Below are 17,835 nucleotides of genomic sequence, written 5' to 3'. Positions count from 1 at the left end.
TCAAATCTCACCAGCTCAAGGTTGACTCAGCCTTCCATCCTTCTGAGGTGGGTAAAATGAGGACCCAGATCATTGGGGGCAATATGCTGACTCTGTAAATCACCTAGCGAGGGCTGTAAAAGTGCTATGAAGCAGTTTATAAGTCTAAGTGCTAGTGCTAAATACAGAATAAAGCAATTAGAAATAACCATGTCGGTAAACATGTTACAGCAAAACTGTAGCTTTCAAATACATAATCAGATCATGAAACCTTAGACTTGGGTGTCAAACTCGAGTTGTCATGTTGTGTATTGCAACTTTTCCCCACCCCTTCGTTAAACAGGGTGGGCGTGGCCAATGTATGACACATCTGCTGCGAGTTTGACACCCTTGCCTTAGACGATGGTGTTCAAGAGAAGAAGGGAAAATGTTTTCTCTTGAAGGCAGTTTAGAAAGGTAAGCAGCAGCATTATCAACAGGTGAAGAAATGAAAGTGAGCACTGGAGTGCCATTATCCAGTTGGGAATTTTGCTAATAGAGCGAGGCTGGAGAAAACAAAATGAAATGATGCTGCTAGCTATATCCGTAATAAATGACCAAGGGAGGGAGAATCCAGAAGGGTTCCATGATAGCATTTATTGAATCTTATGAATCCAGTGGAAGACCCTATCACATTGGACAAATTATTAACACTGGCAATTTGGCATCTCCATTAAACTAACAAAATATATAGATGCTTCCATGTTGAGAGCACCTGTGAACTACCATTCCAAATCCATTGTGCAATTATTTCAGGTCTACCTTCCGAACTAAGAGAAAAGATGGAGAGGATTACAACTAGAGAGATGGCAAGAGGATCACAAAGGGGAGCCAATGTGATCTAGACACATGATAATAATTATCCAGACCTGGATAATTACAATGTTATGAAAAGGTGTTAATACCATATTTATCAGAAAAGGAGATTACATATAATTATTTTTATTTGCCAGGTAAGATCTCTTTATATTTCTGTTTAATAATTGCTAAAGCATTAGCTTTCACTAGGCCTGGCTATTCAAGATGGGATGAGGTCATTTCTTCCACTTTTAGATGGAAAACTTTAGTTAAAAATAGCATGTGCAAAGCTTCCATGTTGCTTTTTTCATGTCACTAGAGGTAGCATATGTTAAACCTCTTTGGCTCAGATGCACATTTAAAATGTTGTCTTCTCTTCAGCTGCTGCATTTCTTGCCCTTGGGTATTTGTTGATTTTATGAGTCATCAGACCCCAAACAATCAGGGATCCTGCCAAGATTCCAGTTGTGGCCGCTATAATCACAGTCCAGTAAGGCACTCTGTCTCCATTGGACTTTGTTGCAAGTCCTGAATCGTACATTTGGCTGTTTCTCGATGTGAAAAAATATGGGTATTCCTGCAGCAGAAAGAAAACATTTCAGAACCTTTTGAGAATGATCTATTTACTACAGGTTGCTCTATTCTGAGGGTATGAGAGAGTAAACATTTCTTCTCAATAGAGAAGCAATAAAATGGGGATGGAACTTCTCCTATCCAGGTGAGACTTATGCAAATTTAAGTAAACACCATTGCAAATTTAAATAAACATCATTGCAAATTTAAGTAAACATCATTAAAGCTATTAAGAAAAGGATTTTAGAACAAAACAGTGGTTAATGTAATTATCCTCAATCCCTGTACTTATGTCAACATAACAGTATACAGAATTCCTTAAATCCTTTCAGTTCCAAGAGATTTATTCTTCATTTGCCCTTCAGCTGTCATCCTTCATTCCTTATTTTAGCAGATTTCCCTATCACTACCAGGTCCTACTGGTATCCTGCTTACAAGTAAATCCCAGGCCCTTTTTCATTAATGCTTCCCAGCTCTGTAGCATCTTTCCTTTCCTGTGTTTTATTTCTGAAAAGAAGATCTATCTGTGGCTCCATTAGAAGTGGGACAAGTATGACTTGAAGAAGTTATACTAGTCTTGATACTATCTAATTTTTTTAGACAATTAGATTGTTTATATACTGCATAAATCTCAAGATAGTTGGCACTTTTTAATACATTTACAATTTACTTTAACCCAAATGAAATACAGGTAAGGAGAGTTTTTATTACTGATGCTTGGAGATGGTCCACTCTTTTCACTACTGTCTTAACTCTGCTTACTGTCATTATTCTCTCCTTCATGCTTTACTCATGCTAAAAGGCTTCACTTTTTGCACAGGCTTCTTTTCCCATTTTGTTATACATTGTTATACCCATTTCCTTGAAATATATTTTTGACATCTGTTTTTAGACTATTTGCTGTAATCTGTGAACTCAGTCTGTCTCTTCCTCTCTCATTCAGAAAGATTTACAATTTTAGGGAAATTTTATAGTATGTCATTCTTCTATATGGGATAGAAACATTCTAAAGACCAGGCATGATAATATTAATTGGGAAAATATGACTGGAAAGTGTTAATAATTTGTCCCAATTTAATAATTGCTGGAGGCTGTTAAAAAATGAAAAAAAAATCGTATTTTTTAAAATTATGATTTGATCTGGAGGGGTGTCTGGTTATTTCCAATTTTGTGCTATCACAATTCTATTTGCCGTTAGTATGTGTAATATGATATATTGTATACTTTTCTGCATTTTCCCTTCCAGAATACCCAGGAGAAGCAGTTCTGGCTTTCTTTCTATCTTCTGCTCTGTTATTTCATCCAGCCATTTTTTAAACTTGCCCCAAAATTTCCTAATCTTAGGACAGGTCCATCACATGTGGTAGAATGTCCCTTGTTTGTGTCCACACCTCCAACAATTCAGAGACCTATTCAAGAACATCCTGGCCAATCTCGCTGGTGGCAAATGCCATCGGTAGAACATTTTGTAAAGATTTTCTTTATAAGTAGCTGACATCGTTAGTTTGTAATTTCTCTCCCATAATCTATTCCATTGATCCAAATGAATATTATATCCAAATTTTTTTGCCCAACTAATTACTGTTTCTTTCACGGTTTCCTCTTCCATTTTAAATTTCAACAAAAAATTATACATTTTTGTGATCATTTTCCCCCCTGGATCCTAATAATATCTTATCAAGTTCCAATTGTTCTCTGAATATGCCAAATTGTTCCTTATCTTTTTTATATTTTGTTTTAATCTGTAAGTATGGCCACCAGTCAATTTTTATTCCTTGTTTTATTAGATCCTGTTCTGACTTTAAATTTCCAATTTCATCTAATAGGTCCAAATATCTTACTATTTTATCAGGTTCACCTGATTCGCCAGTTGCGTCCCTTTCTGGATTGGGACTCGTTAAATACGTTAAATACGTTAAATACTCATGCCCTCGTCACTTCCCGCCTGGACTACTGCAATGCTCTCTACATGGGGCTCCCCTTGAGGAGCACCCGGAGGCTCCAGCTGGTCCAGAATGCGGCCGCGCGGGTGGTTATGGGAGCGACGTGGCGCTCCCATGTGACCCCCATCCTGCGTGAGCTGCACTGGCTCCCGGTGGTCTTCCGGGTGTGCTTCAAGGTTTTGGTTACCACCTTTGGAGCGCTCCATGGCCTAGGACCGGGGTATCTACGAGACCGCCTTCTGCCACCAGTAGCCTCTCACCAACCAGTACGCTCCCATAGAGAGGGGCTTCTTAGGGTGCCATCGGTCAAACAGTGTCAACTGGCGGCCCCTAGGGGGAGAGCCTTCTCTGTGGGAGCACCTGCCATCTGGAACGAGCTCCCCCCGGAGATACGGAGGATCACTGATCTGCGCGCTTTCCGCCGTGCCCTCAAAACATTCCTATTCCATCAAGCTGGCCTGGCCTAACCTCTTTTTTAAACTGTTCTTAAATTTTTAAAATTTTAAATCTGTCCTATAAGATTGGGGTTTTTAAATTTGGTTTTCTGGGCCAAATTATTTAATTGTATTTTATTTATTTTATCTATTTATTTTCAATTTATATACCGCCCTTCTCCCTGAGGACTCAGGGCGGTGCACAGCCAGAATTAAAAACATGAAATACAAATATTAAAAACAATTAAAATCTATATAAATTTGGCCCAAAATTTAAAAAACCACAAACCAATTAAACATTTAAAAAATTTCTTCCTAAGCCAGCCCGGCTTGCTGGAAAAAGTGGGTTTTAAGGGCACGGCGGAAGGCACTGATGTCTTGGATTCTCCTTATCTCTGGGGGCAGCTGATTCCAGAGGGTAGGTGCCCCCACAGAGAAGGCTTTTAATGATTTTTTAACATTTGTATTATATGTATTTTATTTTTTGGCTGTTCACCACCCTGAGTCCTTCGGGAGTAGGACAAATACAAATTACAAATAAATAAATTCTAATAATAATAATAATAATAATAATAATAATAATAATAATTTATTTATTTATTTATTTATTTTTGAATTTGTATACCGCCCTTCTCCCTGAGGACTCAGGGCGGTGAACAGCCAGATAAAAACACCAGATACAAATATTAAAACACATTTAAAAATATATATAGATTTGGCCCCGTTAATTAAAAACGATCAGCAAAACAGAACAATTAATAAAACCCTTAAAAAGAAATTAAGCCAGCCCGGCTTGTTGAAAAAAGAAAGTTTTAAGGGCACGGCGGAAGGCACTGAGGTCATGGATTCTCCTTATCTCAGGGGGCAACTGATTCCAGAGGGTAGGTGCCCCCACAGAGAAGGCCCTCCCCCTGGGGGTCACCAGCCTGCATTGTTTGGCTGATGGCACCCCGAGGAGGCCCTCTCTGTGGGAGCGCACGGGTCGGTGGGAGGTCGTCGGTGGCAGTAGGCGGTCGGCAGTAGGCGGTCTCGAAGATAGCTAGGCCCTATGCCATGGAGCGCTTTAAAGGTGATAACCAACACCTTGAAGCGCACCCGGAAGACCGGGTAATAATAATAATAATATGGACAAGTATAATGAAATCTGGGAGTCATTTATACGGCATACAGTAGGTTAAAAAAGAAGTTACATAAATTAAAATATATACATATTGTACTTGAATATCTGCATTAGATAAGTATATATAGAATTGCAACTGTTTCTTATAATGACATATATTGTTTTTTTCCTGACATATTTCTTTTACTTTTTTGTTAAAAGCACTTTTTATATGTGTTTTTGTTCTTTTCTTTGACAATGTATGTATTTCTATCATCATTTTGTGTGTATGTGTTTTGTTCTTTTTTCTTTCTCTTGTTTATTAAAAACAATAAAAATGGAACTTTTTTTAAAAAATGAGAGATTTGGTCTGGATGAACCTTCAGCAAATATCCTTGGCATTTTAAGGAGGAGGAGGAAAAAGAAGAAAACCCTGATTTGGCTGTTTAAAATCCTGCACAGCAGTGCTCCCATACAAGAAACATCAGATCTACTTTATCATTTAGAAAGTTTTCAACAAGGGAATGTTGGGCAGATTCAAACTGTGAGGTGAAAACATAGTTACTGAGTCTAATAGTTGCCAGGATATGGTAAATATGTACTACCTTTGGAATTAATGGCTCCATGTGGGAAAAAGGCTTAAATCTTGCTTATCAGCTTCCAAGAAGCATCTGCTTTGTCTGGATATTGGACCAGATCAGTGGTGGATTTCAAATTTTTTTTACTACCGGTTCTGTGGGTGTGGCTTGGTGGGCGTGGCATTGCTTGGTGGGCGTGGCTTGGTGTACATGGCAAGGGAAGGATACTGTAAAATCTCCATTCTGTCCCCACTCCAGGGGAAGGTTAGTGCAAAATCCCCATTTCTTCCCGATCAGCTGGGACTTGGGAGGCAGAGAATAGATTGGGGCGGGGCCATTCAGTATTTTTACTGCCGGTTCTCTGAACTACTCAAAATTTCCACTACTGGTTCTCCAGAACTGGTCAGAACCTGCTGAAATCCACCTCTGGACCAGATGATTTTTAGTTTTCACCCAGAAGGACTTTTCTTGTGCTTTTATGTTACAGAGTTAGAGCTTTGTAGAGCTAACTTGCTACTTACTGAGGTTGGACATTTGAGCTTCAGCCTTTCCTTTGTGAAATGTTTATATGACTGCTTATAGCCAACTGGCTCCAGCTGAAAGAGAGACAAAGAGTTTCCAAGTGAAACTGAATCCTATAATCTTTATATGGGCACATACTAACACTGTAAAGTCACATTTAAAAAATAATACATTGCTCCTTTATATTGCAGCACTCAGTTATTCTTGCTTTGGCCTTTCTGGAATTCTTAATTCTTAAGAATTCTTAATTGGAATTCTTAACTGTACTTACATAATTATGAGATTAAAATGTTAGCAAGGCTCCCTGTTATGGATAAAGGCAAAACTTTTTATACTTGAGTAATCGTACCAACCCCCTGAAAGCAGGACACTAAAAGCTTACAGAAGAGAAATCTACATCAAAGGAATAAAAATAGCTTGTTACAAGCAACTGTGAAGCTCATGTTAAGTAGCAAATTAACAAGGCGAAATAATAAATGAATGTGGGAGGGCTAGAATATATGTCCCCTATAACACTATGACAAGAAGTATCTATAGTTGAGCCTCTTTGGCTAGAGATGAATGGAAAGAAGTCAAACCTGTGAAACCTGACCCTTATTTTAATGGATTCACTTGAGGGTAAGTGAGCATAAGTTGCCAGGGTAGTATTCTAGCTTCCCAAAGATAGCCAGAAATACAGGAATTAGCTGGCTGCTAGCCAAAACGTGATTCAGCACCCGTCTTCAAAAGCAGTGCAACATAAAGGAGGAATGAAATTGGCAACGCCTACAGGCAATAAATATTGCTTTATTGTTGTTGTTTCAGTTTTATTTAGATGGAATCCCAGCTACCTGATTAGAATCCCTGACAGGGATGAGAGCAAGAAAAATGATAAGGCCTTTAGGTAGTCTACAGCCCACTCTCATTTCCATCTCCCTACTGATCTGGAGAGAGCTTAATTGCTTCTTCCTCTTAAAGAGAGAACAATTCTAGCACACATTTATCAACAACCCTACAGGCTAGACCTTAGCTTCAATGGGCTGCAGCATCAAAAGAAGCTATGAAATCATGGAAATTTTGCTCTGCTTGTGTGATGCAGAGTCAATCCATTTCTTGGTTCTTATTGTCACAATGAACTTAAAATCAGGGAACTCCACTGTGATCAGCATATATCCTCACTTTTTTTCAGCAAAATAGTTTTTTATATGGTCAAATTGCTATGATGTCTATGGAGATTCTCAGCCATCCAGGTCATGGTTATCTCAAAAGTGCTTTTTCAAAAGGCAACTGGACTTTATTTTTCCTTGAAGACATTTTGCTTCTCATCCAAGAAGCTTCTTCAGTACCCACAGAAGTCAGTCAGTTCTTGGATGAGAAGCAAAACGTCTTCAAGGAAAAACAAAGTCCTGTTGCCTTTTGAAAAAGCACTTTTGAGATATGGCTATGATGTTTTACTCTAATTTTCTTAATCCTCATGTTGGCTATAAAGATTGAAGAACAGGTTATTAATAACTTATTTTTTTTATTAACTTTGTTTTCCTCCCACTCAGCTTGGGCTATGATTCATATTGTATAGGAGACAGACAGAAGTATAGCCCCTAGCCCCAAACTACTGATTCCTTAGGGTGTTTATCCTAAACTCCATACTCAGTAATAGAATGCATCTTTCCATTAAAAAAAACCACCACTCCCCTAATTCCATTCTTGCAAGAGTCTTACAAAATATTGGAAGTAAAAGTAGGCAGTATCTAATTAAATACAATAACATAAGGTACGTTATATCATCTCTCTATTGGGTCATGCTGATTCTCATCATTATTGTGGAAGTTAACAAACAAAAGAATTGTGCAATGCTTTGGACTGCATGGGAAACAGTAGTGAATGCAAAACCTCATTAAAGGCTGCCTCTTTAATGACTCATAGATAGATGATGCATTTGTGCTCCCAAACACTACAAAAGACCTTTCCATAATGAAATTCAAACTATTTCCCAGCCCTACTAATCAATATAAACTGAAGGAATATAAACCTGGTTTATCTGATCTGGGTTAAAATAGATATATTGTCTTTGTAATTCTTAATTCATTTTTGCTGATCAGAACTGAACAAGGAGGCTGTTTGAAGGATTGTTTATAGATAAGAGATGAAATATGGGAAGAAGAGATTATTTGCTGTATTTTAAAAGAAAGTGTTAAGTTACTACAATTATGATGAAATGGGAAATCATTTATATATTTCTTTGTCTTCTCATTTTTTATTTTCCTTTTCTTTTATATTATTTGCATTTTGTATTTTTGTATTTTTTTAACATTTGTATTAGTTTTTATCTTTTATTGTAATATTTAATACAATTACTATGCAATTAGTATCCCTTTGTTTTTGCTTCAGGGAACTTGTGCTTTCCCGGGAAAGCACAAGTCACAATCATTGACACAGACCAGAGCAACTTTTTAAAAAAATCATGGGAAGCTTACAAAAATGGCTGGCAAAAGCAGCTGAGAATGTGCTGATTTGGCATACTGCTTCTGCAGTCTTTACTGGAAGGACTTCAGAGAGAATTCCACCAGATATTCTAACGTTGCCTGACCCAGAAAAACCTTGAGAGGGAATAATTATTTTAAAAAGAACTTCTGTTCTTTCTTCTTGCACAAAATTAGGAAAGTCACTAGCCAAAGAAATGTATAACACTCTAGTAATTCAAGAAAACGCACAAAATTAGGAAAGTCACTAGCCAAAGAAATGTATAACACTCTAGTAATTCAAGAAAACGTAACAACTTTAAATAGGGGTTTTCTAACCAAAGGACAAAAATTCATAAATTTCTAAACGACAGCATTTTTAATCCTACAAATTATCATTCTGGGTCACTCATCATTAATGATTTGAGTTGGTAGAAAACTATACTGACATTTCTTATTTACATTTGCTGTCTTCATCACTGATTCATATCCTCCATCTCTTTCCAGTTACTGGAGATGGCTTACTTGTCTCCAGAATAATGGGTGTCAAACAGGGGTGGTATTGACTTCCCTTCGCTACCAGTTCGCAAATGTGAGCATGTGCTCGACACCTCTGCACATGCGCAGGACCTTCTGTGCATAACATCAAAATGGGAAGTGATGACGCCTGGGTGGGTGGGCGGAGCCTCCCGCAGCTGCCGCTACAGGTTCGCCTCAGCCGGATAGAACTGGCTGAATACCACCACTGGTGTCAAAGTCTAACAGATACTACACACTTTGAAGTTGTCATTGGATGGTATCAGAATAAGAGGGAAATTTTGCTCCTAAGGATGATTGTCTCACTCACTTCAGTGGAACAACTTGCCTCCAGAGGTTGGAGGTGCTCCAACACAGGAGATTTTTAAGAAGAGGTTGGACAACTATTTGTCTGAAATGGTATAGGGTTTTCTGTTTGAGCAGGGGGTTGGATTAGAAGACCTCCAAGGTCCCTTTCAACTTTGTTATTCTGTTATTCGTTGGCTGAGGACAAAGCAGAAACAAGATCTCAGGGCATGTTGGTATTGTGGTTAGGTAGAAAAGAGAAATGTTTCTCTGCCTGAGTTGTCCTTAGATGAGCTCGGAAAATAACAGTTTCTTGAATCATAACATCCTCTAAAAGCAAAGAAAAGCACCTTGGGCCATTCCTGTAATCTGCTCATGGCTTCTTATATTATAAACATATTATATAATATACAGTAATTATATAATATAATCGTATTACTGGGACTTTTTTTAAAATGAGACTTAAAGCCTTCCAAAAATTATTGACATTCTTAATTATTCTCTGAAGGTATATTCTGACTTTTTTACAGCTGGAGTAGGCAATCATTTGTGCTGACCAAGGACTACATTTAACATACTTGTGAGGCTGAAGGCCAAAACAAATGAATGATGCCACATCAATGAGCAAAAGTATTTCTCATTCTTTCTCTCTTGGGTTCTTTTTTTTTTTTTTACAAAAATATTTTCATGTGTTTCCTGTCTCAGAATGGTGGGAAACTATGCTGTCACAGTTTCAGCAATTTCAGAAGAGGTTGCAAGGAAGATCATCTTTTCGGTATTGGCAGGTCTTGCAAAGAAAAAAATGTAATGGCCTACTTCCAGGGATGTTCATGAAAAGGACTACACTTGTAGCTAAATGCTATGTTGTCTAGAGATAATGGGTACTAAAGAGAAGCACATCCAAACAACACCATGTTGGTGAAGGCTGACGCTAATTTATATTAAAGGATTGGTATTTGAGGATAGGACAGGACAGGACAGGACAGGACAGGATTGGATTTCTTCATTGGCCAAGTGTGATTAGACACCTCTGTGCATAGGTTCTCAGTATACATACAAGCAACAAGTGATAAATCATGATCATAATCATAAAATACAATCATCATAAATTGCAAGATACAACACTCAGTGATCATCATAGTCATATTGATATTCTAACTTTCATATTATATTTCTTTCATAGTCATACTGATGTTCTAACTTTATTTATCTCAATATTACCACTGAAATTTAAGAAAATTCTTCTGGAATATATTGTTTTCAAAACTTCTAGCCAGAAGTTCAATCAGATCAATATTCCTATGACTTGAACTTTTAATCCATCATGATATGTCCCCAAAGGAATGGAAGCAATTATTACATCAAAGCCATCCCTTTTTGTGATTGGCCAGTGGGAATGGTGGGGAAACTCTCCAGATATGGAGCTGTTTTTTCCAGCCCAGACTTGGGAAAGGAGAAGACATGTTGAAAGGCAGGTCACCCATTCCCCAGATGAAATGTGGGTCCCATCCATTCAGAATATTTTTTGGCAAAATTAAAGATCAACCAGATGCTGGGTGGAAGGGAAAAGAATGATAGGGATTCCATTAATCCCTGTTCCAAAACAACCCCCACTGAATTGTGTAAGAGCAGCAACACTGAGCAGGCTCATTGTTGAGGTGCAATAATATAAGGCTGTTAGGAAGCAATATAGTCTCTTCCAATGTCAAGGACAGGAGGCAAACACATTAAGATGGCTGTGAGGCCATTAGATGAGTTCTGAGGTCCCTTTGAATTCAGGGATTCTATGATTCACTTACCATATTATTCCAGAGTGCCACAGCCATTTCAGCATGAGCTCTCTCAGAGAAATGAAAGCAATCCACTGCAAAGAAACTCAGGTCTGGTTTTCCTTCCTATAGTTTAATACAAAACATTATTCCATTTCAGATAATCATTTATTCCTTGTTAGCAAGTCTCTGGCATTTCTCATGTACATTTTGGCTCCTTGTCTTCTGTTTCTGAGCCAAGATTTGCTAGTCAAATCTTATCTACCAAGAGAAATTACAGGATTATAAATATAGATGTTCCAGCAACCACCAGTTATCAATTGGCTTTTTTCATTTATACTGGTGAGGAGTTTACACATACACCCCACTGTCTGAAATTTGTAGGGCTATAATGCTTCAAGTCCAGGGGGACTATCTTTTCCAATTGGTAATTTTGATAAATATTTACCTTTAATAGGATGCAACTAAAGTACAATGCTTTTTCTTATTTTGAAAAAAAGGAGGTAATATCTATATTAAGATAGAGAGTATTTTCCCTCCAGCTCCTAACACAGGATTAAAATCCATATCCGGTCCCCTGCATTTATCTTACTTATAACTGAAAATTTAGCACTGACATTTGATTGATTGCGTGCTGCCAAGTCAGCATCAATTCTCACAAATTACATAGGTAGACCTTCATGAATAGGATAAAGCACTGGTATAGCTGTCTCTAAAGCTGACTACAATTTAGTCGTAGGCTTTTGAAATATTGTCTCATTTTGTATGATTCCCACTACCAGCAGACACAAACACACACACAGTCATTAGAGGTGCATTGAAGAATTGTCCCTCCTGTTACAGTAAGCTTTTCAGATGAAGGGGGTCAAATTCTTTGGAATGCACTCCTTGCTGAATAAATAGGTCTAACTCCTTTGTTCACTTCTAAAAAGCTTTTAATATAAACTTTTAACTGTTGTTTTAAATACGTTTTCAATATTTTTGGTTTTAATTAAAATGTTTTGCCCTATTTTAATCCACTGGGACACTTTGGTAATCAGAGGCTCTCAGTGCCTAAGGATAGAAAGCAAATAAAGTACATGTTCAAAAAATGAAAAGATGAGAGAAAATTTAAAATTGTGTGAAATAATATTTTTGAAGCTAATAAATTCTTGTTTTTAATCCGGTGGATTTAGCAATAGCAATAGCACTTAGACTTATATATCGCTTCACAGTGCTTTACAGCCGTCTCTAAGCAGTTTACAGAGTCAGCATATTGCCCCGAACAATCTGGGTCCTCATTTTACTGACCTCAGAAGGATGGAAGGCTGACTCAACCATGAGCTGGTGAGAATCAAACTGCCGAACTGCAGTCAGCCAGCAGAAGTAGTCTGCAGCACTGCATTCTAACCACTGTGCCATCACAGCTCTTAAATCCACAAAAAAATTATATCATAATGAAGATGTTAAATAGATACAGTGACAAGGCTCAATTATTTTACTGGATAATTTCTGAGGCCTAATAAATTGTTAATTTTTAGAATTCCTTCCAATTACTGCAACATGAAGTGAATATTAGTAGAGAAACTTGTTATCACATGCTAATTACCAACACTAAGGTTTCCTGTCACCTGACAACTTCTTATAACCTATTTCAGCAGTTCAGCTTTCCAGTTCCAATTCATCAACTGAGAAATGATGGAATAATAGTGAAGAGATACAAAGCAGGGCTAAACTGATGTGATGCTAAAACTGGAAAGAGTTATTTTAGATAGTTAATTGCATGCACTTGGATAAAAAATGTATGTCTTAAACCCAGTTATCATTTTCATGGGCCTGTTAAAATATTGTAATATGCATTGCCCTAATTCTTCACACACAAGTCCTTGCATATTAGGTCAGTATTTTTTTATTTTTAAATATTTTTTTAATATTTCCTTTAATTCAAATTATATTTCAGGCTACCTAGTTAATTCTTATAATTAAACATGGTAGTTTCTGTGTGCACGCGCATGCGCGCCCCTGCAAAGTGTAGCATTATCTTTAGACATTGTTCTTTGTGTCTGAAATCCAGAATCAGTTAATTCCTGCCTTCTAGAATCTATAAACTTAATTGATGCAGATTCTCTGTGACCTCAAACCTGATAAACAGAATTAAAGTGTATTGTTGCTGGGACAATGGTGGGAAATGATGGTTTTGCTTACTTGCTCCTCTGTTTTGCAGTTTCCCTTGCAGACAAGGCAGATAATGTGGTTATAAAGAAGATGTAAACCTCACCCTTTGTATCTGTCTTGTACACAGTAAAACAAATTCAGATGTAATAAGGAAGGCTTCAGCAACACACAGTAACTTACACTGTCTAGTGGTAGGAAGGTGTTTCGGAAAAATGGTTGCACAACAATGGCAAAATCGTCCCGTTGATCATAACGGCCACTGTTGAATATCATTGCACTTTTAATCTGTTTGGAAATGAACAGTAGTAAATTTCAAGGCCATTTTTTTTCTCCAGTTTACAAATGCTAACTCAAACAGGACCTGCCTTCTAGAAACTATACACTTAAACTCAGTTCATACAGATTCTCTGATCAACAGAAATAAATTGTACTCTTTCTGAGTCGTTGGTTGGAAATGATGGTTCTACTTACTTGCTCCTCTGTTTTGCAGCTTCTCAGAAAAGAAAAGAAAATACAAAAATCCCGGTGGTATAAACAGGGTAGTATCATAAAAAACTACCCAACTTGATTCCTGAAATATTTTTTTTAAAAAAAAACATGCTTTGCCTAATTACTGTATTTTTATCTCTGTTCAGTTGCTGTCTTTTCACTTATAATCCTGAATATCAAAGGTCATCTTTCCTTATAATTCTTTGACAAATGGAAAGACACTGCTTTTGATGTTGTCAAAGTAAGACTTTCCATAACTATGTTATCAGATGTCATGTCACAATAAATTTCTGGCATAAATCATACTGCAAGTTGAGAGTTTAGAAAAATTAAAAATATAGAAATTGGTACACAAAATAAAGATAATGGGAAAAAGAGACCCGGGGTTTGATATGAGTCACGAGCAAATGTATGTGGAAGAGGAATGCAACTGCTGAAACAAGACACCTTGGCTGATCATCACTCTTGAGAATTTCCAAGTTCAAGCTACAGACGGAACCTGAAACAATACATGCATTGCAAAGTGCTTCTATTGCAACCATACCTTGCCTTTTCCCAGGATTGTCTGTTTTGTGCTCCTGGTTAAATGTCTACGGAGATTCTCAGTCATCCAAGTTATGGTTTCAAAGAAAATTTCAAAGAAAAACCAGAAAGTTCAGTTGCCTTTTGAAAAAGCACCTTTGGATCAGTGGTAAAATCCAATTTTTTTTACTACCGGTTCTGTGGGCATGGCTTGGTGGGTGTGGTGTGGCTTGGTGGGTATGGGTATGGATACTGCAATATCTCCATTCTCACCCCACTCCAGGGGAAGGATACTGCAAAATCCCCATTCCCTCCCCACTCCTGGGGGAAGGATATTGCAAAATCTCCATTCCCACCCCACTCGGGGGCCAGCCAGAGGTGGTATTTGCCAGTTCTCTGAACTACTCAAAATTTCCACTACCAGTTTTTCGAACTGCTCAAAATTTCTGCTACCAGTTCTCCAGAACCTGTCAGAACCTGCTGGATTTCACCCCTGCTTTGGATCTTCCTGGTTAGTTTTCTTAAAGCAGTGGATCAGTATTCAGTGCATGTTCGGTGGTAATTAGGTTATTTATGTTTCTTTCTAAAGTGTGGTTTTTTTGTTTGTTTGTTTTGATGAACTTAAGATTTTCCATAGCCATTCATATATAAATGGTGCCTTTTTGCTTTCTAGTATCCACACTCGATTGGAGCAACACAAAAATCATCAGCCACGCTACCACCCACCATGCTCATGAATTCATCGAAGCCTGGCACTCCACAAGCAATTCTGTCAATAGACATATTGACCTACAACCAGCCTATAAACCCCTCCAAATCCAAACCAACCACACAGCCAACCCACGCAACCCCCCCAGTTCACTTCTCAATGACCCTGATATAATCTCCTTATCACAAAACCAATCAGAAGTCTCACTGAAGACTCACAGCTGACCCATCACAAGACCCTCACTTGACACATCCATACCTCAAGCTCTTATAAACAGAAGAACATTGACACTGACATCCCCTAAACTCCACTGAAGATGTTACCTAAGCTGGTAACGAAACGTTCAGAAACCAACTGACAAGCTCGGAGAACGAACCATCACCCACAATCTAAACCCATTCCATATGAGTACCACTTTGAAATACTACTTTGTTCTATCAAATGTTCTACATTTTCTTAGATTGCAAATAAAGCCAACACACACACAATTGTCTTTAAAGTCAACATTCTCAAATTCACTCCTCCCCCATGTAATATTTCCAGATATACACCGGTTTGCAGTGCATTATTGATCTGAGAAATTCTTTAATAATCTCATTCTCTGGGAATTTTATTTACATTTGGCTATGACAAGTTTTATTTTGGTAGACCACACTTATCACTTTTTAAAAAGTCCATAACAGAGTTTGTTTCATCCCTATGATGTTTGCTTAAAAGAATGCATGGCTGAAGTCTTGGAATCAAGTAAATAAGAACTTTTTTACCTGAAAATCTCTGTTAATTATCTCCATTTCTTGCAGATCAGAAGAGTTATTCCAAGCATTTAGAAAACATGGACAAAGGCTCCTAAAAGTGAGCAACATTGAAAGTGAAGATGAATATGAACCAATTTAAATTTAAAGAGTTTAGAAAAAAATACTAACATATGCTGATCCATGTCAGTTTCAATGTCACTTTCTGTGTTTCGATGACAATGACCAGAATAATATGCTTCTATTCTAGGCTAAAGATAGCACATTGTTACTATAACTAAGGATGCCAGTTTACATGTAGCAAATTTAGCACATAAATCTATTGTTGTCTGATATGAATTTTGTGTGACTTATTGAATTGGAGTTTGAGGCTAACTAGCATATGGCCCTTTAACTGTTGCTGAACTATAGTTCCCAGAATCCTTCATTATTGGATAGATTGGTTAATGCTATTTAGAGTCATCAATTTATGGAAAACCATTGACCCCCCTCTTAGAAGGTCCAAATCTCAGGCATGTTTCCAAGAAAAATATTGAAATTCCACATTGTTCTTACCTTGGAGAATGAAACTAACAATATAAAAAAACACTTCACTGCACCAAGCAAAAATAATGAGTTTGTTGTGACATGGTTACTGAGATAAGAAGTAGAAAATATCTTAAGATGCTTTTAAAGTCTATGTTTTGGTGCTGTTCTGATTTTGTGGATTGTGTTCAGTTTTGTTATTATCTGAACAAAAAACCTGGAACTCAAAGTTATCTCTCTGAAGTAGCTGTATCTCTAAAGGAAATCAATAGAAGCTGCTCCCATGTGAGTTACAGAAAAACTGAACAGAGTGTTATATTTGTAGCATCTGCTGCTTCACAGGTCCCAAATCCAATAGTATCTGACAGAGCACAGATTTTAAAGTTCTTTGTGGCTGCTTTATGAATGAAGAAGATACAGATTAGCCCTAAAAATAGAATTCAGTACAGACTGCTATGCATGATCTGCTTACTTACACCCCCGGAAGGATGCATTTGGATTCTTCCCTTTCCATCTGGTGCAGTCCAGTGAGTTCCATTATTTCCACCATGTTGACAAAGGCCCGAGGGAGCTGCAGGAATTACAATAACTAGCTTTATTGATTCCCCAAAGCACAAGCTAGTCAACAAACAGCACAGAAAGGTTATACACAGATTAGTTCTGAACGTACCTGGCCTTTGTGTAACCCACAGACCAGGAAGTAGGAAAAAATGAACAGCAGTGAGCTATTGCACTTCACTAATATGTTATGCATGATATTTACATTATAGCTAAAACTGAGTAAAACTAGAACGTAAGTTCTGCTAAGATACAATGCTTTTTCTACAGGCATTAATGATGACTGTATAATTTTGGCAACTCAAAGCTTTTTTTAATAGACATAACAGACCACACATTTAAGCCACCTACTTTGGCTAAGGAAAGGAAAAGGGAAAACAGAAATAAGCTGGGAAATAAGCTGCATGGTGCCTCCTTTCAGGCTGACCTAGACCTGTATGCTTTGATGTTCTTTTTTTGCTCACAATTTTAAGTTGAATTAAAAGATAACAACAGATGAAATTGGAGAATTTCAGACTGACCATGACCTCAGGATTACTGAGCAAACTCTACTTCATCCTTTCCTGAATTATTTCACCAATATAACTCGGTATCAGTAAAGAATACTGAAAATTCACAAAACCAGCACGACAACTTGCCATCTGCTGTCTCAAGCAGAAGGTCTTCATTTTTACAGTACACTTTAAGGAACCAGTTCCATGTTAACTGAGGTGAAGAAAATATAGTAACATGGTGTCATTTTCCTCATATTACAATTCCACCCGTGTTCTTGACCATTCGTTTTCATATTCACCGGATGACCCTTTGTACTGATGCCAGCTACTTGGATAGAATGATGGGAATGAAAAATAATCATGGAAATGCCAAGGGAAGTAAGCAACATTTAATAGAGGTGGCAAGAATTCAGCCGTCTAGAGTGTCTCAAACTCTTACCTCCTTGTAAAGGATATCAAGAGCTTCCTGGAGGTGGTTTACATATTTTTCCACTGAATATGCCTCCTGCAGAAAATAGAATACCAGATTATTCGTGCTATCTTTGACAATCCCTAATGCTCACCCATATGGAATGTCCATGAAACAGCTTGATTTGCCTGAGTTCTATATATTTTATATTCACAAAAGTGTCATGTAT

General features: G+C 37.5%; 1 protein-coding gene across 1 annotated transcript in view; it reads right to left on the bottom strand.

Annotated features, from left to right (window-relative positions):
• Positions 1 to 595: 595 nt before the first annotated feature.
• Positions 596 to 17,835, bottom strand: part of PLB1 (phospholipase B1) — an 83,840-nt gene continuing 66,600 nt past the window's right edge. Inside the window, exons 35-41 of the mRNA XM_034427990.2 lie at positions 17,637 to 17,702; positions 16,622 to 16,716; positions 15,633 to 15,714; positions 13,329 to 13,433; positions 11,025 to 11,120; positions 5,965 to 6,039; positions 596 to 1,393 (exon numbers count right to left, since the gene is read on the bottom strand). Of these exons, the coding sequence (XP_034283881.2) occupies positions 1,175 to 1,393; positions 5,965 to 6,039; positions 11,025 to 11,120; positions 13,329 to 13,433; positions 15,633 to 15,714; positions 16,622 to 16,716; positions 17,637 to 17,702 (738 nt within the window). The 3' untranslated portion in view covers positions 596 to 1,174. The remainder of the gene's footprint in view (positions 1,394 to 5,964; positions 6,040 to 11,024; positions 11,121 to 13,328; positions 13,434 to 15,632; positions 15,715 to 16,621; positions 16,717 to 17,636; positions 17,703 to 17,835) is intronic.

The sequence above is a fragment of the Pantherophis guttatus genome, chromosome 1 (genome assembly GCF_059756535.1).
Source record: "Pantherophis guttatus breed Tessera chromosome 1, ASM5975653v1, whole genome shotgun sequence".
Taxonomy (NCBI): domain Eukaryota; kingdom Metazoa; phylum Chordata; class Lepidosauria; order Squamata; family Colubridae; genus Pantherophis; species Pantherophis guttatus.
This window is presented reverse-complemented; position numbering and strand designations above follow the sequence as displayed.